At 46.8% G+C, this 20180-nt stretch overlaps 5 protein-coding genes across 5 annotated transcripts; 2 read left to right on the forward strand and 3 right to left on the reverse strand.

Annotated features, from left to right (window-relative positions):
• Nucleotides 1–123: 123 nt before the first annotated feature.
• Nucleotides 124–5189, reverse strand: AtWU_10307 (type V myosin; the record flags this gene model as incomplete). Its single annotated transcript, XM_035505412.1, has 7 exons — nucleotides 124–233; nucleotides 286–500; nucleotides 557–630; nucleotides 689–4550; nucleotides 4609–4798; nucleotides 4849–4981; nucleotides 5055–5189. The coding sequence occupies 7 exons, from the start codon at nucleotides 5187–5189 to the stop codon at nucleotides 124–126; spliced, it is 4719 nt and encodes a 1572-aa protein (XP_035361305.1).
• A 1237-nt stretch (nucleotides 5190–6426) lies between these two features.
• Nucleotides 6427–7913, reverse strand: nap1 (histone chaperone NAP1; the record flags this gene model as incomplete). The annotated part of the gene is made up of 5 exons (XM_035505413.1): nucleotides 6427–6477; nucleotides 6537–6880; nucleotides 6934–7647; nucleotides 7699–7778; nucleotides 7867–7913. The coding sequence occupies 5 exons, from the start codon at nucleotides 7911–7913 to the stop codon at nucleotides 6427–6429; spliced, it is 1236 nt and encodes a 411-aa protein (XP_035361306.1).
• Nucleotides 7914–9070: 1157 nt separating this feature from the next.
• AtWU_10309 (putative P-type ATPase) lies at nucleotides 9071–14117 on the forward strand (the record flags this gene model as incomplete). The annotated part of the gene is made up of 22 exons (XM_035505414.1): nucleotides 9071–9159; nucleotides 9213–9252; nucleotides 9309–9824; nucleotides 9878–10216; nucleotides 10267–10401; nucleotides 10451–10517; nucleotides 10581–10712; nucleotides 10763–10873; nucleotides 10940–11112; nucleotides 11165–11310; nucleotides 11362–11469; nucleotides 11520–11826; nucleotides 11890–12043; nucleotides 12097–12429; nucleotides 12478–12566; nucleotides 12617–12751; nucleotides 12836–13068; nucleotides 13128–13251; nucleotides 13306–13351; nucleotides 13419–13569; nucleotides 13632–13780; nucleotides 13831–14117. 22 exons carry the CDS (start codon nucleotides 9071–9073, stop codon nucleotides 14115–14117), a joined length of 3864 nt encoding a protein of 1287 aa, XP_035361307.1.
• A 1142-nt stretch (nucleotides 14118–15259) lies between these two features.
• On the forward strand, nucleotides 15260–17297 carry AtWU_10310 (CDC2/CDK family serine/threonine-protein kinase; the record flags this gene model as incomplete). Its single annotated transcript, XM_035505415.1, has 8 exons — nucleotides 15260–15369; nucleotides 15423–15504; nucleotides 15561–15657; nucleotides 15707–15861; nucleotides 15910–15937; nucleotides 15990–16203; nucleotides 16254–16448; nucleotides 16517–17297. 8 exons carry the CDS (start codon nucleotides 15260–15262, stop codon nucleotides 17295–17297), a joined length of 1662 nt encoding a protein of 553 aa, XP_035361308.1.
• Nucleotides 17298–17916: 619 nt separating this feature from the next.
• On the reverse strand, nucleotides 17917–19674 carry AtWU_10311 (D-3-phosphoglycerate dehydrogenase; the record flags this gene model as incomplete). The annotated part of the gene is made up of 7 exons (XM_035505416.1): nucleotides 17917–17945; nucleotides 18006–18087; nucleotides 18140–18198; nucleotides 18253–18295; nucleotides 18351–18940; nucleotides 18991–19298; nucleotides 19361–19674. The coding sequence occupies 7 exons, from the start codon at nucleotides 19672–19674 to the stop codon at nucleotides 17917–17919; spliced, it is 1425 nt and encodes a 474-aa protein (XP_035361309.1).
• Between the last annotated feature and the right edge of the window lie 506 nt (nucleotides 19675–20180).

A 20180-nucleotide genomic window follows, 5' to 3' on the forward strand; every position in this document is an offset into this window, starting at 1 on the left:
AGAGGGGCCTTCATTCGGCTGCCTACAGAGATGTACTATAATATAAACTGGCTAGCACAATACAAACGCTCATCATCATGGTTTCTATGAAATTGCTAGTACTCCGTTGTTCATATACAAGGTCTATTCCATCGTCGCCGCGCCGCTTTCCGTCATCTCCAGCCTCTCTTGCTGAGCCATTGCTTGGGCAGATACGATTTCAGCCAGCCGCTTTAGTCGCGGCGTTTGAAGCCCTTCAGAGACCGTTAGCATCACTCGGTGCATTTTCCGCTGAAGCTCACTTACATGACGGGGTGTATGTCTCCAAGGCTGTTATAACACGTGGCTCCGCAATCTCATACGGCCCACTATCTTCCATGTCAACTGGTGTCAGGAGGAGAACATCACTCTTCTCGGTGACACGGGAGGCCACGGCTTTCATGATTTCACCATTGATAGGTTGCTCATAGTCAGCCACGAGATACTGATTCAGGAGTTTCTGGATTTGGTTTGGCGAGAGCCTAAACCTGTCAGTACTGCATGGAATTTCAGCAGGACAAAGTTGACCGGAACTCACATCCAACAAATATCTTGAATAATCTCGATGTCATTCAAGGTGGCCTTCTTCAGCTGAAGAAGCTTGGTCGCTTGCTAGAAAGAGATGAATTTAGCGGATAGAACAATTCCATCGTCTCGATAGGTATCTTACCATTAGATGCTCCAGCTGAAGTGTACCCTCGGGCATATCATGGCTCTTGCACCACTCCTCGATGCGGGTAATGTTGTAATTGATCTGCAGGCCACGTTTCCAGGAGAGAAAGTTTCTCCGCATGAGAAGGTCATTGAATGCAGTGACACCGACAAGTCGGAGAAGCTCAGTGACCGTCTGTGTGATTATAGTCTCTTCCAAATAGAAAGCCTTCATTGCTTTGTAGACATTGTTCAAGAGACTGAGAAGGTTATCCATACTGTAGGCTGGGTTGTTGTTGGAGGGTAAGAGCTTCCCAAGAAACCTGTTTGTTTCGCTTGTAACGAACCCAGGGAGGGACTGGGATTCTATGATTGCCGGTACAATCATCTTGTAAAGCTTCTTCTTCAATACCTTCATCCACGTATGATAAATGTTGAACTCCAGGCTTTCGAGATCATGCTTCACAATCTCTAAAAGACGATCATACTCGAAATTATCCGTCTTTTGTGCCTCATACCAATCTTCGGCCAAGAAAACGAAAGACAACATTTCGTGGACATTCGAAAGCCAGAAGGCTCCAGGATTAATGGCATCCTCTCCATCATGCTGCATAACCTCTTGCTGGATTGACTGCATGACGTTGGCTAAGAAACGCTCGGACTCTTTCACAAAGCCATTGTTCCACATTTCGGAAGTCACTAAATTGATCAAATAAGCTGGGAACAAGACCTCCTTCTCCGTTGGTGGAGGCGTAGAGCTGGGTAGTGGGATTTTCAAATTGCGTATCAAGCCCATAGTCACCTCTTCATTGAGCTCATCTTCTTCAGACAACAAATTCTCGAGCTCTACCTCAACGGAGTCCAGGCCTGGAGAGAAAGCATTTCCCGAGAAATGCTGGCGGCCCATAGCCGAGCTAGGAATGGCCATCGACACTGGCCTCGGGTTATAGGCACCACTGAAACGATCAATATCGATCCGCTCAGCACCGGCACTTCGTCTTTTAGGCTTGGGCTTCTTGGAAGAAACGAGGTTTATCAAGCCGCTCGCAGGCGGCTGGATGGGCCCACCGTTCGGCTGGTCTCCATTTACGCCGTTGGCAGGCACAACCCTCTTTGCAAGCTCAAGCTGTTCTTCGAGATCGACTATCTGCTGACGAAGAGATGCCTTTTCGTTTTCAGCATCAGTATTCAGCTGCTGAAGTTTCTCCAACTCTTGGTTTGCGGTACGAATCGATTCCCGTGAGACCTTCTCTTCTTCCTGTAGACGCTTGATGGTTGCCTGCGCATCATTATGGTGCTGTTGTAACTTGTTCATTTCCTCCTCCATGGCAGTTAAGCGAGCAGCAGTAATACCTGCCTGGTTTGCTTCGGCCTGTAATTCTTTCGAACGGTTCTCGAGCACATTGTGTCGGCTTCTCCAAGACTTCACTTGTGTCTCATAGTTCTCCAGTTGCGAGTTGAGTGACTTATTTTCTCGCTTCAAGGATTCGAGGTACTGAGTCAACTCTACCACCTTATTTTCCAGCTTATAAGAGATCTGTTTGAGGTCCCGAGCATCCTCGCGGAGCTTTTTGTACTCTTTCCTGGCCTGCTTTCCTCTCCAGAGATTCTGGACAATGATCACTTTTCTGCGGTATTGTCTCCAGGCGCGTAGCTGTCGCCAGGAACGGAACGATCGCTGTATTACTTTGGCTGCATTGCCATGGATCGTGTCGAGGATATTCTGACGGCAAAGGAATCCCTTCGCAACTGACTGGAAAAGAATGAAATTGGCACGAATGCGGCTGTAATTCCGCCGCTCCTTCTGTCCTCGCCATACCCTCTGAATAGTCGTAGCTGCCTTGACCTGCCGTATCTCAGCTGCACGTTGCCTTGCCAAGAAACCTCTAATAAGAGCCTGTGTTGTGAGGATAGAGGCACGAGCCTCGAGATATCTGCGGCGGTAGTACTTGCATCGAAGGTTCTTCTGTATCATAACAGCACACCCATTCAATCTTGATGTGCGAAGATTCTCGAGGAAAGCAAGCATGCCTGCTCGAAAGAATATCTTCGTTAAACCCAGTTGGTATTTATCTTGCTTTTGCTGGGTGCCATCCCCAAGGGCTTTTTGTAGAATGGCATGGCACATGTCCCTAATTTCTGACGTCCATTGCGATGAGTGACAAAGCATGTAGTACCGGATTGCAAATTCCTCGTATGTCCAGCGTGTAGGATATCCAGCAGTACTGATCCGTACAGTCTCAAGGACACCACAGGCTCTCAGCTGACTGAGTACCATCGGCCCTTCGAATTTCCACGACTCCTTAGCCTCATTAGGTTTGATGCAGCGTATGTAGTGCACGTCGGTAGAGTTGATTGTGTTCATGAGCTCAATCAATGATGATTTGAAAATTCCTCCCAGAGTTGGCTTGCGATTGACAGCAACGCCAATTTTTCGACCTGGGGCAGCCACGGGCTTGGATGAGATAGATGCCGAATCTTTCTCGCGAACGGCTGCTGCCGTGTCTAAAATTTCTTTCACGAACTCATTGGATGAGCCTCGCAGAATCTCCAAATGCTCGTCTGGAACAGTGTCCCGGTTCTTTTCTATGAAGCCGTCGGACTCGTAGGTCACATCGACCGCATAGTGACATATCGTAAACGCGGACTTGCCGAACCGGGGCTTCTTGTAGAATTTCTGCTTGTCTGCGGCGAAATTGTGGTGCAGTTTGGTCACGAATTGCTCATCTGAGCCCATAGGCAACCGAGATTCTTCATCCAAAAGGGATAAGATACCCAATTTTGCTTCAATTAGGTCAATACAAGGTTGGTTGTCCGAAAAGTCAATGAAAGTCCAGTCTATCTGCTCGCGCACATATTCTTCCTGTTCCAGTTTGAACACGTGCTGGTTAAACTCTTGCTGCAGCTTCTCATTGGCGTAGTTGATGCAAAACTGCTCGAAAGAGTTTTTCGCGAAATGTTCGAACCCGTAAATATCCAAAACGCCAATGAAAGACTTGAACTTGTTCAGGATACTATCGGTAGCCAGACCTTGGTTGATCCTATCAACAAGCCAATCGAAGAGGCTAGAATAAATGAATTTAGCAACCGAGTCCCTGACCACCGTGGCCTGTTGTTGAGTTAGGTTGGACGTTATCTTTTCCCCTCGCGTAATCAGTTGTTTCTTGACTATCCATTTCGCAAACTCGTTGGCGTCAATCCCAAGCAATTGGCAAGCTCGAACAAGTGAAGGTTCCGAGGAAGATAAACTCGAATCTGTCCTGGTGGCGGTAATTCTGACATTCCCAAGGTGCAACAAAGCAGCGAGCACACGGAATATTTCCGTCTGCGTTTTTTCCGGGACCCCTATAGTACTCAAGGACTTCTTTGTCGCATTGAATTCGGCTCTGTCGTCAACACCGTCAATCGTCGGTGTACCACCTTGGTTAAGATAATCGAAATCCTCGACGGACGTGAGGCCAAGCTCCTGTTTTTCGGGGTCAGTGGCACCGGCAACCAGTTGGTAGAATATATGATAATTGCGCTCTTTCAGTGGCTGGAAGACAAGTCGAGATCGTTCAAGAAGATAGGTTCGTATCTTTGCGCCAATTATATTGGTCCTGTCATCGAACATTATCTCAATGTACTTTCCGAAGCGCGAAGAATTATCGTTGCGGGTGGTTTTGGCATTTCCGAAAGCTTCCATGACAGGATTTGTGGCCAAGATTTGCTCTTCGGTTTCACTGATGGCATCTGCTCGACTGGTAGTATACTTTCCAGGCTGATCTGAAGACTCGCGGGTTGCAAAATAACGCATTATGTACTTTGCGCTGACCGTTTTCCCGGCACCTGATTCACCAGAGACTACAATCGTTTGATTTTTTCCATCGCGTAGCATGTCACTATACAAATCTCGTAAGCAAACATATAGGTTTTTTTTAGGAAAGGAGTCGCTCTTACGCGAACGCTTCCTCGGCGATAGCAAAGAGGTGTGGCGCCTGAGATGCCCTATGCTTTCCAGCATATACTTGCACCATTTGTGGAACGTAAAGTGAATCGACCCGGGCAAAGGGATTGGTAGCAATAAGAACGATGCCGCTATATGTGTATATTTCCTTCTGGGCATAACGCAGCTTGATGGCCTGCAAAACTGGAAGGGACTCAGTAACCACCGTAATCTCGATTCGGAGACACACCCACCGGCTGGCTCATTCAGATGAGACAGGTTCGTAAGGTCTTCGCTGGCTTCGAGCATGGCAGGATTCATCAAGGGCGGCAGTTTTGGATTGTTGTCTACCTGCAACTCGGCCTGGGTAGTTTCCAGAGTTTTTGTCTTTGCACATAAACTTGTCAGTTGATATCATATCTTCTATGTGAGATAGCCGGACAGATAATATAGTACGAACCTCTCCATTTTCTATCAAGAAGACAAGCTGCACTTTGTCCCCATCAACTAACTTCTCTTTGACTTCAGATGCGACCCATCCCTCGGTCGGATCAGGTTGCCAAGCCCTTGTTCCGACCTCGTAATTGTGAGCCATTGCGTTCAGGTCTGCAGATATGTTGTCTCTCTATATCTTGACGTGACCGGAGAAAGCAACCTATGCGGGACGTTCGGAGGATCTGTTCGAATAATCGATGTTAAAAGGCATCTAGTGAGGAGGTGAGGGAAAAGCACAACTGATTAAAGTAGTTCGAGAAATGATTTCCCGTCTGGTAGTGGTAGCGACGGGCTCTATCCTTGATTATAAGTCAGAAGAAGGCATCATGCTTCGCTTCAGGGAGAAATTACTGAACTGGCTAACAGCTGGCGTTACCGAGCCGCAACCCCTGAGGCGGCGCCTGGAGAGCGGCGCCACTTGTCGACGCGATCCCCACAGTTGTCAGCACCAGCGCCAAGAGCCAGAAAGCATGAACATCATGTATTACTGCTATCTAGGTATTGATGATAATCAGAAGCCATCAAGGGGTTGTCTACTCTTCCCCAGAGAATATATTTATACAAGAATGACTAGAACGGACAATTTTCTAGCTCATATGCAGCTGCGAGTCCGAATTGTGGCAGATGCTCTGCAGAGCATAGACAGTCTTACATCAACATAAGATGGTGACAGAACAGGCGGTGAAGAAACACTACTAAAAATTAGCTAAGACGGACCACTCATCGATAACTATCTACTGTATGCACCATACTACCCATTATGGGGGTAAAAGCAGCTTTTCGTTCGTTTTGTATGGAGTCGCCGGTTTGAAAGAGCAAACATTAGCGCTTTTGTTATTAGAAACAGTAGAAATTATGTTCCTCTGGCCACGAAGAGCTGTTTTCTAAATTCTTCCCCCCTGCACAGGGCCATCACGAGAGCAAGCGGACATACGACCTCTGTGTACTGCCCAAGTCTGGAGTAAGCTCATGCTTCGTATCGTTGCTTGGACACAATATTTGGATAGAAGGTGATTAGAGATATGTGTCACGCAACAAGACTAGCGATGCGCACGATGCCTTAAACAAGGAAACGCCAATGGATTGTTTGCACTACAAAAGCGCTCCCCAAGACACTGGGACAACATTCTGAGGCAAGATTACTAGGCGGAAACGACAAGTCAAGAGGACCGGGGGGTGGGAACAGTGACAAATAAATAATAAAATATGATAAAGTAGAGGCGAAAACATTGGAATGACAAAAGGAAAGAAAAAGGAAAACACCACTTGAGGGCTAGGCGTGATGAACTGATTCATGCATGCTCCGAGCTTGGTTTATTGAGCCATGCTGAACATTCTCAGCTTTGTTTACATTCTGCAGCCTCCTTCTTCGGCTTCGAGGTGCCATCCTGTTCTGGTGTTAGCATGGACAGACGGTATAAGCAAGCGATGATCATTGAATGCGCACCTCTTCATCGGAGTCATCGTCAACGTCCCGGTCGGATCTCCTCTCATCATCATCGTCTTCATCATCTTCATCCTCATCTTCATCGTCCTCGTCGTCGTAGTCATCGGCATCCATGTCGTCACCCAGCTCTTCGAACTGAAGGGCCTCTCCCGTGAACCAGTCAATGGCTCTGGGGATGAGCTTCTCCTTGATGTCTTCTCCGAGCTGATAATCAAGCTCGAGTCGCTCCTCGATATCAGTAGCAACGGTATCATCATCGTCAGTCGGGGGCTGAGGGGGGGAGAAGAAGTTGAAAAATGACTCCGTGGGGACGGTAATTTTGACAATCCGGGTCTGTTTCGTATCTGAGGAACGTCAGCTACAGTGCACATTTGATAAATGCTATCTCGATACTCACTCTTGTTTCTCTGTTTCTTGCTCTCAATACGGACAGTAAGATCTTTCTCAGCCTTCCAATCGATCTTAGTGCCTTCGGCGTGATCGTAGATAAAATCACCACCGTAGCCGTTTTCTTCCTTGTAGTAGTAGGTCTTCGAAATAGTCTTGTTTGTGAAATAGGCATTCTCTGAAAATTCGAAGATGAGACGGAAGCCTGGGCGGTCGAGGTATTCCATACGGATATCGACGAGATGTTTCAAAGCCTCCTCATCTCGTTCGGTGATCATTTCTGCGAGAGAAATCTGGTTCTTCATAGCTGAGAGCCAGAATTCAGGTATGCCGGCGATTTGGGACTCCTGATCCTCTTCTTTGGTGGCCTCAGCATCATCTTTAGAGTCAACATCCTCTTCATCACCCTGTCCCGCTTCAACTTCACCATCCGTAGGCTCCGCGGCTCCGTTGACTATCGTGGAACGCCTCTGATACAAGGGAGTAAACTTCGCGAAGTATTTCTTCTCGAGTTCCAGTACTTCTTCCTGGAACTGAGCTTCCAATTTAGCGTGCTCCTTCTGGATACCCTTCAGGCCAGCAACGCGCCGGCGGACTGACACGGGTAAAGATTCAATGTAGCCCGAAGAGCGGCCAACAAGAGATCCGAGTTTTCCCTGAATCATCGAAACGAGCCCGGGGTTGCGTGCAAATAGGGAAGCCGCCGTAGCATGGTCAAGAGACTCTATAATTGGTTTGTATGAGAAACGATCTCAAAGGTGGTAAGGGATTTTACCTTCTTTGATACTAGCAATTCCAGGTTGCTGGGCATGAGAAGAAATAGGAGCATTGTTGGCCGGGGTATTCTGTGGTGTCCTGCAACCGTCGTATCTTGTCAGAGATCAAGAGCATAGCATACAACAAGATGTTTGAGAAGTTGGTAGTTCAGCGAAGGGATACTTACGGAGCCACTGGAAAGTCCGCTTTCTTATTCCTGATGGGCTCAGACATCTTGACGGTGCTGTTTAGGGGGGAGGGGGTAACGAGGAGATGGTTTGGTAGAGGGGTCTGGCGAAGAGAGTTAAGGAAGAATTTGATACGTTTTGCGAGGTCTGGAATAATACTGGCTTGGTGGGATCCCTTAGCGCCCTTGGGCCGAGGGGCTTGGCGGGACGGGGGGCGCTGGCTGTTGAGAACTTTTCAAAAGCTCCCAACAATACAGTGACAATTACTGGTGTCGGCAGGCCATGTGCTTTGTCATTCCAAGGCTTTTAACCAACTAACTACCTACTTAATTACCATTATCCATCCCTTTAGTCAATAGCACAATATAGGTATAGCCTTCTATACTTCATAGTCAATGGCCTCGAAACTATGGCCTTTTAGTTCCAGAATACCGTACTATGCAGCGGAACTTACCATTTCCCCTTAACTTTCCAACATTCACCACGGAGTAGTCTATACTACCTTGTCAAATTACAGATACACGACGCAACTCTCTTTGGGGCTGTCCCTGCTGTATACGATGGTGTTATCCAAGCGCCCCAGAAACAGCTAGCGGAGGGAGGTTTGGGCGACGAGCGATTGAGAAGACACCAGGATGATATCATTTCACCAGTCATACGCGGCCAGGGTCCCGCGGGTCATAGGCAAGTTAAGACTCCTTATAAGAGCAGGACATATAGTAGAAAGGTTACATAAGTAGATTGCAAGTTTTCTATATACTCGATACCAGCCAGTATGAGCTATGCTATTCGCTATTTTCTAGGTAATTTTGATATAACAGAAGTCTTGGCAGACATGACATCTTTGTCAACAGACAGCAAAACTCTGTATGCGGATTGAGGAAGGATTCATAACTCGATGTGTACCGTGACAACATCCCGCCATCTAGATAGTCACGTGGAGATAAGACGTCAAGCAGGTCATAAAGAGCATCTTCGGACCATCACGTTAGTCCACGCACAAACGCAGATCGATAATTACACATCTTACACAGTGTTAAATTTGGTTGTTCAGCGTGACGAGATTGGCGGTTTTCGGCATGCGAAGAGTCAAATAAATCACTCTAATTTCCGTCCATTGCCTGTCGGTGTCAACCCAAAAATCGACCTCTACACGAAGTCGAAGCGGACCTTCAAAAGCGCATAGGAAGTATCATTCTCAAGATGGAGCCTGATATACAACCACCACTAGAGGCTCAGTCACCCATGTTTTCAACTGGGGCTGATCGTCGCCGCAATTCAATAAGAAGCAGGTTCTTCACACTAGACAATACCCTCCTGGTGGGCCTTGCTGATGGTCTTCCAGCTATAGCGTTGTCTCAGACGTTGAAATGGCCCGCAACGAGGTGCGTCCAGATGCCGGCGAAGCTTATGGAACAATGAACATAACTATTTATACTAGATATATGATGGACCGATATCAGAGAGTATCCCTTCCAGTGTTGTTTCCTTTTCCCACCGTCGGAATCGCAAGGATTCCACCACAAGCTTCACCTATTTCCAGGAAGATCAGGAACACCTGGACTGGCCAAACGAAGATACCATAGATGCTGAAAGTGACGTTGACAACTTATCTGATATTGAGACGAACGAGTCAATTAGATCCTCTAAACGTCCCTCCTTTTCTAGAGACTCTGTTCAAGACCCCCTTCTACGAAGGTCTCTATCAGCTTCGTCGCGTGATTATTGCCATAGGGGCGATCAAAGGGTAAGCCAAAAGGTTCACATCGTTTCGGAAGACTTGACTATCGTGATTGCGGGCTTTTCGACGAGTCCTACCGGTCTGCTATTGTATTATCTATCTTGCCTGTTGTCGCTCGGGGTTTTCTATCTCCTATTTCGTTGGTTTCCAAAGTACCGAATCCGTTTGATGGGAATGCCAACACCTCTTCAAACCTGTCAATGGGTTGTGATTGAGGTAAGCAATGCTACGTATGGAACTATAAAAACTTATCGCTGAACTGGGCCCAGGATCAATGGAATCAACTTGACATTCATACGGTCCATACTGAAGTATACGGTCGTCCTCTCTCCACAATCTTCAGTCCTGACTACCAGTCGTATGATGAGGACAATGACCCAACAATCTATCAATTACGGTACATTGATTACAGATATCATCGGCTTATTTACCACCCAGGCGATGACCAATTTTGCCTAATCGGTGGCTGGAAAGACCCTTCCTGGACGAACGCGAAAGGGATGAGAGCTGGACTGGATGCCGATGACCGTGATAGCCGTGAACAGGTGTTTGGCAAGAATCTCATTGATATTCAGCAGAAATCTGTTTTCCAACTTCTTATGGATGAGGTACCTGTTCACCGACGTTCAATGTTGGATTGGCATGCTCACTGTTCCAGGCTTTCCACCCATTCTATATCTTCCAACTTGCTAGCCTTGTCCTCTGGTCGCTTGACCAGTATTACTATTATGCTGTCTGCATCTTTTCCATCTCTGTGATAAGTATAAGTGCTACTATAATTGAAACCAAAGCAGTATGCTGTTCTTGCCAAACCAATGTGCTGGTGTGCTAACTCTATCTAGACAATGAACCGCTTAAGACATATTTCACTGTTTGAGTGCGATATCCGTGTGCTTAGGAATGGGTTCTGTAAGCCAAACTTCTAAGATCTAACCATCCTGATGCAGCATTAACGTTCCTTTCTCCAAACAGGGAGATCTGTCCCCTCTCGGGAGCTTGTTCCGGGTGATGTTTACGAATTCTCTGACCCCTCCCTGAACTATGTCCCTTGTGATTGTATACTGTTATCCGGTGATTGTATTGTGAATGAAAGCATGCTTACAGGTTCGAGTATCGTCTCCCAAGGTCTTGATGAGAATCTAATGGAGGTACAGGTGAATCTGTCCCTGTTTCTAAGGTCCCATTAACAGACGATGCTCTGAAATACCTGAATTTGAGCGCACCCTCAATCCACCCCGCTCTTGCAAGACATTTCTTGTTCAGCGGTACGAAGGTAATTCGAGCACGTCGTCCCCAAGGCGTTGATGATGACGAAGCTATTGCTTTGGCAGTCGTTGTGCGAACCGGTTTCCTGACCACGAAAGGGGCCCTTGTTCGATCGATGCTCTTCCCAAAGCCTTCCGGCTTTAGCTTTTACCGGGACTCATTCCGATATATATCTGTTATGGCCATCATAGCGATTTTAGGTTTCGTGGCCTCGTTTGTCAATTTCATCCGCCTCGGTGTAAGCATAGCTTGGATGCCAAGAAATAATTCCTGTAACTGACTAGATACAGCTTTCATGGCATCTGATCATCGTTAGGGCCCTCGACCTGATTACAATCGTTGTGCCTCCGGCTTTGCCGGCCACGCTGAGCATTGGAACCAACTTCGCCCTCTCGCGACTCAAGGCACATAAAATATATTGCATCAGTCCACAAAGGTTTGAAAACACACCAAGTCCTAAAGGAGACTATGTTAAGCTTTTCAACAGGGTCAATGTAGGGGGCAAGTTAGATGTGATCTGTTTCGATAAGACAGGTACTCTCACGGAAGATGGACTGGATGTACTGGGAGTGCGGATCGTGGACCACAATAGAAGGTTTATATGCGTGCACACTACACTTCATACAATTGCTTATCAGTTCGCAGGTTCTCCGACCTGCTCCCTAAGCTGTGTCTCGCGTCTCCGACATCATCATATACAGATAGCATTCAGGATATGAGCAGGTACAACAACACCCTTTACACCATGGCAACATGCCACTCTCTGAGAGTTGTGGACGGCGAACTTCTTGGGGACCCCCTAGATGTCAAAATGTTTCAGTTCACCGGTTGGTCCTTCGAAGAAGGTGGGAGCCATGCTGAAGAAGCGGATTCCGAGGCGATATTACCGTCGATTGCGAGACCACCTGTCACTGAAAACCCTACCAGTGCTTGTCAGCGAAATAAAATAGAGGTCTGTACGCCACTTTGATGCTTATAAATGACAAATAGTTCGAATCTGACTATGCAAACCTAGGCACCCCTAGAACTCGGCATTTTGCGTGCCTTTGAATTCGTGTCACATCTCCGTCGAGCAAGTGTTATTGTACGCCAGTATGGTGACACTGGTGCCAGCACTTTCGTGAAAGGTGCACCAGAAAGTGTGAAGGCCATATGTCTTCCAAGCAGCTGTAAGGTTGCACCTACTTAGGTTCCAGTTGGAAGCTGATGCATGACTATGTAGTGCCTCACGATTTTGATGAGCTCCTGAGTAACTATACCCACAAGGGATATCGTGTCATCGCCTGTGCGGCGAAATATGAACCAAAATTAAGCTGGATGAGAGTCCAGAAAATGTCCCGTGCTGATGCTGAATGTGATCTGGAGTTTCTTGGCTTTATCATTTTCGAAAACAAACTGAAGCCAAACACGACTGAAACTATTGCTGAGCTGAATAAAGCAGGGATACGCAACATAATGTGTACAGGTGATAACATACTGACTGCAGTAAGTGTTGCTCGCGAATGCGGACTAATTAGTGGAGATGAACAATGCTTTGTTCCTCGCTTCGTACAAGGTAAGCTGTCCTCGCAAGGCGTTATGGCTATTGTTAATCTTGCACCAGGTCATTCTCCTCAACATGCGTCCGATGACTGTCTTTGCTGGGAAAGTGTAGACAATCCCGCACTGAAGCTCAACCCGAGTACTCTTATGGTATGAAGTTTCATTCACAAGAAAGAGTGGGCATGGCTAACGGCGTGAAGCGTTCGGTGGATTCGACGGCTGTAGACTTATCTATACCAGGCAATGCCTGTAGCCTCAGCCATTACACTCTTGCCATCAGTGGCGAGATGTTTAGGTGGATCGTGGACTTTGGGAGCGAGTTGCTTATCAAAAGGGTGTGTATACCGGCATGGGTCTACGAGTAGAGTTGGCTTTTTATTGCGACATTGTTTTTGCTTTCAAATTAACACTGCCTGCAGGTACTTGTGCGTGGAAAAGTGTTCGCGAGAATGTCACCTGATGAGAAACATGAACTAGTGGAGAAGCTCCAATCCCTAGACTATTGCTGTGGCTTCTGCGGCGACGGTGCCAATGACTGTGGTGCATTAAAAGCCGCTGATGTCGGTGTTTCCTTATCAGACGCCGAAGCTTCAGTTGCTGCTCCATTCACCAGCCGCCGCTTTGACATATCGTGTGTTCCGACGCTGATCAGGTACCAATCATTCGAATTGAAATATCATACGTTGCATTGGATGTCTAACAAGGAAATAGGGAAGGCCGAGGTGCCTTGGTCACAAGTTTTTGCTGCTTCAAGTACATGAGCCTATATTCAGCAATTCAGTTTTCAACTGTCAGTTTCTTATACGCATCAGCGTCAAATCTTGGTGACTTCCAGGTGAATTTCAAGGCTCCTGAGAGACAATATATAACCTGCTAACATAGCATGAAGTTTCTTTATATCGACTTATGCCTCATATTACCGATAGCAATTTTTAGTAAGTGTCTTAGCTGGATTGAGGATGTCAACTACCTTGTGAATTTTAGACTGACTCTGCTCACCAGTGGGATGGACCAAGCCAAACCCTGTATTATCGCGGAAACGACCCACTGCTGATCTTGTATCACGCAAAGTCTTAATCCCGCTGCTAGGCCAAATAACGATATGCATTTTGACTCAATTAATTGCATTCGAGACTGTGAAATCGCAACCATGGTGGGTAACTTGGCTTTTCTTTAGCTCAATCTTGCTTTCATGACAACCACTGACCTTCTTAGGTTTCAACCCCCTCAGCTAGATCTAGAGGAAAGCAACATTGAGAACTCCGAGAACACCGTTCTGTTTCTGCTTTCCTGCTTTCAGTACATCCTGTCAAGTGCTGTCCTTAGCGTCGGACCCCCATTCAGAAAACCGATGAGCTCTAACAGTCAGTCCCCCCAAGCATGTGTGGTCGGCCATGTCACTAACACAGTCTAGAACCATTCCTCTCTATGATAATTGTGGATTTGATGATCTCCTGCTACATGCTGTTTACACCCTCACAATGGCTGAAGCGGGTCATCCAATTGACGTACCTGCCGGAAAGTTTCGCGTGGTGGTTGCTGACACTTGCTGCCTTGAGCTTTTTGTTCTCTTGGTTGGCAGAAAGGAATCTCTTTCCTAGATTGGCTCATTTGCTAGGGCGCATGTACACAGCCTTGCGACCAGGTCACCCCAAAAAGCGTCGCCAGTACAAGGTACTACTCGAGGAAATGCAAGGGTAGATGGAATTCCACGTTTGCACATATCCTATTCTTCAGATATGATCGTCGTCATTCTGACTTGAAAGTTTGAGTGGATGGTTCCTTTAATGACGATAGAAAGCGAGAACCTTTGTTACAACTCGATTGAGATATCTGATGTAGTCCTCAAGAAAATCAATTGTCTTCCAATCTCAACAAGCGAGACCGTACTCAGGTCTGAGAATATTTGGCAATCAATGGTCCCAAGGATGCTTCCAACCCAACAAAGCAGGACCGTCTTTCTTCGCCCTGTACATCAGCTATAGATCCGCAAAAAGGGAATGGTTAGCACTATTCGCCATATAATCGCGTGAGATTCGTACAAAGAACCACATGCTAGCTCCCAATGCAGTCGCGGTGAAACGATAGAGAGGTCGAGCGGGATGAATATGAATTGGGTGGTTTGCAGCCATATCTGTACATGACAAGTCAGTCCCAGACGATAAAAGGATTAGAGAATAGGTGATAGAAAATTCGAGGTGCATACTTTTCTGCCGTTAAAGGACTTATGTATCAGGACTGATGGTTTGAAGAAAGGTAAATCAATAGCAGTGAGGGATCGGTACGGACTAGATTAGAAGCATTACATAATCACGTGATACCAAGAACTTGCTCCAGGTAACAGCCGGCACGGTTTGAAGTCATGGACAATCTATCTTCCTTCGTACCATCTCAGCTAGTGAGATCATGACCGTCATCCAGTAAAATCATACATTGAATTATCAGAGCACTATGATAGCTCTGGCTCTCACACGAGTGAACGGATCGCGTCCCATACTACCTTGAAAACAACAGTCTTCTACAGTCTTCCTACTATCAACCTGATATTGTTAGGTATTCACAGATTTTTCTTTTGATACAAGCCATATATTTATTTGGCCATCACACAACGGTTTCTCGAGACGTGTGACTCCCAACCGAGCTCTTTTGCTCTAGAAGAATTGCAGTGGTCAAGGATCCGCGCGACGTTCGGCTTTGCCTTGACGCTAACAAATCATACCTTGTATTGCAACTTGGTTCAAGCACTATATCAGGGAGATAGAGCCTCACACTTGTCCCGATCTCGCACGGTTGGCGCCATCATCCGCATATTCGATCACTTTGGTGAGGAGAGTGGGTAGAAAATGGTCATAGTATCCCTCGAGAGAGACAGCAATGGCAACAACCGATTCCATGGGTGCACTAGCATACGTGAGTTTGAATTTTTGGGTAAGCTTGGTGAGGGTACTTTTGGGTGGGTTTCAGAAAGCCTGTACAACAATGTGTTCTCAAACTGAATGTCTACAGTGAGGTCTACAAAGCGAGATCGAAAAAGGACAATGCTGTCGTTGCTCTTAAAAAGATACTCATGCATAATGAGAGAGACGGGGTAAGATGACCGATTGGGATCACCGCGTTAGTAGATGCTGATTGATGCCCTCGAAGTTCCCCATAACCGCACTTCGTGAAATCAAACTTCTGAAGATGCTATCTCACACTAATATCTTACATCTTAAGGAAATGGCAGTCGAACGGAGTAAAGGTAAGTAGAACTTCCTACCGCAAAGTGAAACGTGCTTATACCAGCACAGGGGAAGGACGTAAAAAGCCAAGCATGTACATGGTAACACCATATATGGAACACGATCTCTCAGGCCTTCTGGAGAATCCTGCTGTTCAGTTCACTGAAGCTCAAATCAAGTGTTATATGCTTCAACTTCTTGAAGGCCTTAGATATTTACATGAGGTACTAGTTCTTGAGAACTACTTAGATCTTTGCCCTAACTTGTTATAGAATCGTATATTACATCGAGACATGAAGGGTCGGTGAATCATCAAGCAGCAATACAGCCTCTCCGACTAACCACCTGATAGCTGCCAACCTACTTATTAGCAATAGAGGCATACTTCAAATTGCTGATTTCGGATTAGCCCGACCATATGAAGAGGCCCCTCCTCAGCCTGGGCGAGGCGGTGGAGAAGCACGAAGGGATTATACTACACTCGTTGTGACTCGATGGTATCGCCCCCCCGAACTGCTTCTTCAACTCCGGCGTTATACGACAGCTATCGACATGTGGGGCGTTGGGTAAGTAAATTATCCCGATCTTCGTGGTGATGTTAGTCTGACACTCGCAGATGCGTCTTTGGGGAAATGTTCAAAGGAAAGCCGATCCTTGCCGGGAATAGCGACCTCAACCAGGCGCAGATGATTTTCAGTCTTGTAGGCTCGCCTACAGAGGAGACTATGCCAGGGTGGTCTTCACTACCAGGGTGTGAGGGAGTGAAGAATTTTGGTAACAGACCGGGTAATTTACGTGAAGTATTCAAAGAGTATCGTCCACCCTCCGAAAAGACCAGGTGAATGGGAAACTTCGAATATATGCCTAACCTCTTCTCAGGCAAAGCCCTATAGCGATATCCTTGCTTAGTGAGCTTTTAAAGCTCGACTGGCGAAAACGGATCAATGCTATCGATGCTTTGAAACATCCTTACTTTTCTAGCCCACCACTACCGGCACGACCTGGAGAGTTACCTTCTTTTGAAGACTCCCATGAGCTTGATAGGAGAAGATTTCGTGGGCAAAAGGCACCCATGCCACCGGCACCTGCAGGGGGTGCTGTAGGGATTGGTGGCCCGAACGGAAGTTGGGCAGGTGGCTCAGGGAACAGAACAGGCGTCGAAGGTCGGAATAGTCGTCTTCCAAGCACAGCCCGTGGTACTTGGAACAACGGGGTTCAGGGAGTCCCTCCACAGCGCTCTTATGACAATCGTAACTGCGAAATGCACGCAGCTCGATCGAGGACAGGTGGGGAGGATCTCAGCCAAGGATCCTGGCATAGAGGGGGGTTGCCACCTCGTCCGCCAACGTCAAATCACCAGATGTGGTCTTCCGGTAGCATAGGTAGATTGGGACGAGACAGAAGCCACCAGGCTCGCGGGCGGTCTGAAGGGAACCTAGACTCCTACATTCCAAGCTATGCTGGCGGAGGCGAACGTCCTTGGGAGAGAGACCACAATCGGGGCTACAATACGGATCGGCGTGACATCAACAATAGTGACTCAGCCTACCAACCTGTGCGAAGAGACTTTTCGCGAGAAAATCTGACAAGACGAAGGAGCCGTAGCCCCTGCTCTAGGGAAGGTGGTCGTGATGCAGCTAGGACAATCCATCGCAGGTGATTCGGTTTCACCCGTGCCACCACGACCCTGCAATCGCTAATTGTCGGATACCTTGTCATTGACTGATCGCATAAATCACAACGCCATTCATTCTTTGGACTGGAAGCATGTGGGCTTAGAATTAGTAGCAGACATAACAAAGTATTTTGGCACCAATTCTATAAGAGCATGTATTCAAAGAAAGGCTCAAGTGGTTCTATCAGTTTCCCGTTCACTCTAGCGAGAAAGATAGCTAATAACGGAAGAAAGTAATATTACTAATAGAAATAGAAATATAAAGTAGAAAGGAGCAGCGGTGTTGAATATTCTGCCGACAGGCTAGCATTGTAGACTAACTTGTTTTCTCATGTCCCAAGCGCATGAGGAAATCTTGAGTCGGAGTAATAGAGCCGTAGATAGCTCGCTAGCATATCACGGGTTCGAATCAAGTTTAAGGGGAAATTGTACTGACAGCTTCATTGGACGAGTGCCGTTGAGGGACCTCTGCCGCATAAAAAATGAACTAGGTTCGCAACTAATTTTGTGATTCCCTTCCGTTTCTAGATCCTTTCGGAGAATGGGTAGTGACCTGTCCACCTATACCTTCTAGTCATAGGTATAAGCACAAGAGAGGGGCGCTTTAATACAAGATGCGCGTCATAATTCGAGCTAGAGTAAATGATCAGTCAGGAAAGTCATAAGGTGATATCGAAGAAAGAGATTTCGTACATCCGAGGCTTTCAAGTCTCTCGTACAAGTCCTTGATTGTCATGTTGTCGACACTGCTGATATCGGCCATCAAGTATGCCACCTAATATAGTCAGCTTCGCACTGCTTAGACATGTCAATGCATAACGACATACATCACCTCTGCTATCAGTCATTTGCTTGTCAACATTGTGATCACCAAGAACCTCATTGACTGGAAGCCATCAGCAAAGCACACATTATTCCTATTTCGTAGAAAGAAGCCTACCTTTTCGCAAAACACCCGGAACGTTCTGATGAATGAAGATGACCTATTCCAAAGAATTAGCCATTATTCAAAGTTGAAAACTTTGTTCCTGTACTCACTCGGGCATGGTTGGGTTCATCCATCGTCAGGGACCGCAGAGCAACCTCCGGCAGGTTTACGGCCCCCAGTGTTGTGCCCTCATTAACATATCTCACCAAGGCTTCTGCCACCTCAACGCCAATCGCACGCTGCGCCTCCTCTGTGCTACCGCCAATATGTGGCGTGAGGATCAAATTCTTGAGACCCCTAAGATCCGTTGCCCAGTCATTGAGGCTTTGGTTGAAATAATCACCATTTCCGGCTGGCTCATTGGGATAGACATCGAGAGCGGCACCCGCCACTTTGCCGGACCGCATTGCATGGATTAGAGCAGGAATGTCCACGACACTTCCCCGACTGGCATTTATCAGATAACTGCCAGGCTTCATTTGCTCAAACTGGGGTTGTCCTATCATGTTCCGTGTCTCCGGGAGCTCAGGAACATGGCACGTGATGAAGTCCGACTCAGACAAAAGGATTTCAAGGGTTGGTACTTGGCGAGCAGTACCCAGTGCCATCAGGTTCACTACGTCGTAGAAAATAACAGACATGCCCATAGCCTCTGCTAGAACCGACAGTTGAGCGCCAATGTGACCATATCCAATTATGCCTAACAGGAACATTAGCCGACAGCAAATGATGGTAGAATCAAGAGAATACCAAGGGTCTTTCCGCGGATTTCCCAGCACTTGTTGCTCACTTTGTTCCATGTGCCGTTATGCATCTCATTGGAACGGTCACCCAGTTGACGGGCAAGAGCAATGATTTCAGCTATAACCAATTCTGCGACACTACGGGAATTGCTGAACGGTGAGTTGAAAACAGCAATTCCATGTTCAGCTGCATATTGCAGATCAACCTGGTTCGTCCCGATGCAGAAACAACCAATGACAATAAGATTCCGAGCTTCCTTTAGTACACGAGCGCTCAGCTTGGTCTTCGAGCGAATCCCAATCACATGTACATCTCTGTTCACGGGGGAGGCAAGTCAGACAGATACTAGAGCTGAAGCAGATACGACGATACTGACCGAATTTTCTCGATGAGTTGATCTTCCGGAAGGGAGGATTTAAGGAATTCCACCTGATAGCCCTGTTTGGTAAGGATGTCCCTACCCGTTTGGTTGACGTTTTCCAGGAGCAGGACCTTGATATCCTCCGTGGCAAACGGCTTCAAATGCTTTGCATTTGCTAGCGGTATCGTACGGCTTCCAAAAGCCGAGCCACCATGGCTGGAAGGAGCAGACTGGAAAGAAGCGGTAGGAGAGGTGGAGAAATTCAAGCTTTGTGAAGGGTTGAGATTCAATCCCTCTTGGACATTGATGTCCCTTGCAGATGTAGCCATTTGGTAGGATTGGGTATAAGAAGATAGAGGGTGGAAGAGTATTCTGTTACGTTAGAAAATAGAAAATAGAGGGCACAAGAAGTAGTGGTATATCCAAAAAATATAATTTGAGTGAACAGTAAGACCTAAATTGACAAGGAAGGGGGTACTGAAATTTAAAACCTCCGGAACCGGACTTGAACAGAGGCGTTCCACATTCTTTGTGACTAACACCTCATCTGGCGTTATGATCTGTTTGAGTCATCGAAAGGCACAGCAATTGTTTGGCCAGTTACTTTTTGGAGGGGCAAGCAACAGCGGGGCCGAAACATCCCCTCTTGATCCGTATCCACACAAATATCTCATGATTTTTAACTATCGACTTTGTACTCCGTATACAATTTAACCTTGGACCATGAGAGGCGCCATATTGTGTAGAATAATTCTACGAGGCTAAGCGATTGGCCAAAAGATAATTTCATTGATTGTACCCTGTACTCTATATCATCCAACTATCATGGCATATG

This window comes from Aspergillus tubingensis (assembly GCF_013340325.1).
Source record: "Aspergillus tubingensis WU-2223L DNA, scaffold_12, whole genome shotgun sequence".
Taxonomy (NCBI): domain Eukaryota; kingdom Fungi; phylum Ascomycota; class Eurotiomycetes; order Eurotiales; family Aspergillaceae; genus Aspergillus; species Aspergillus tubingensis.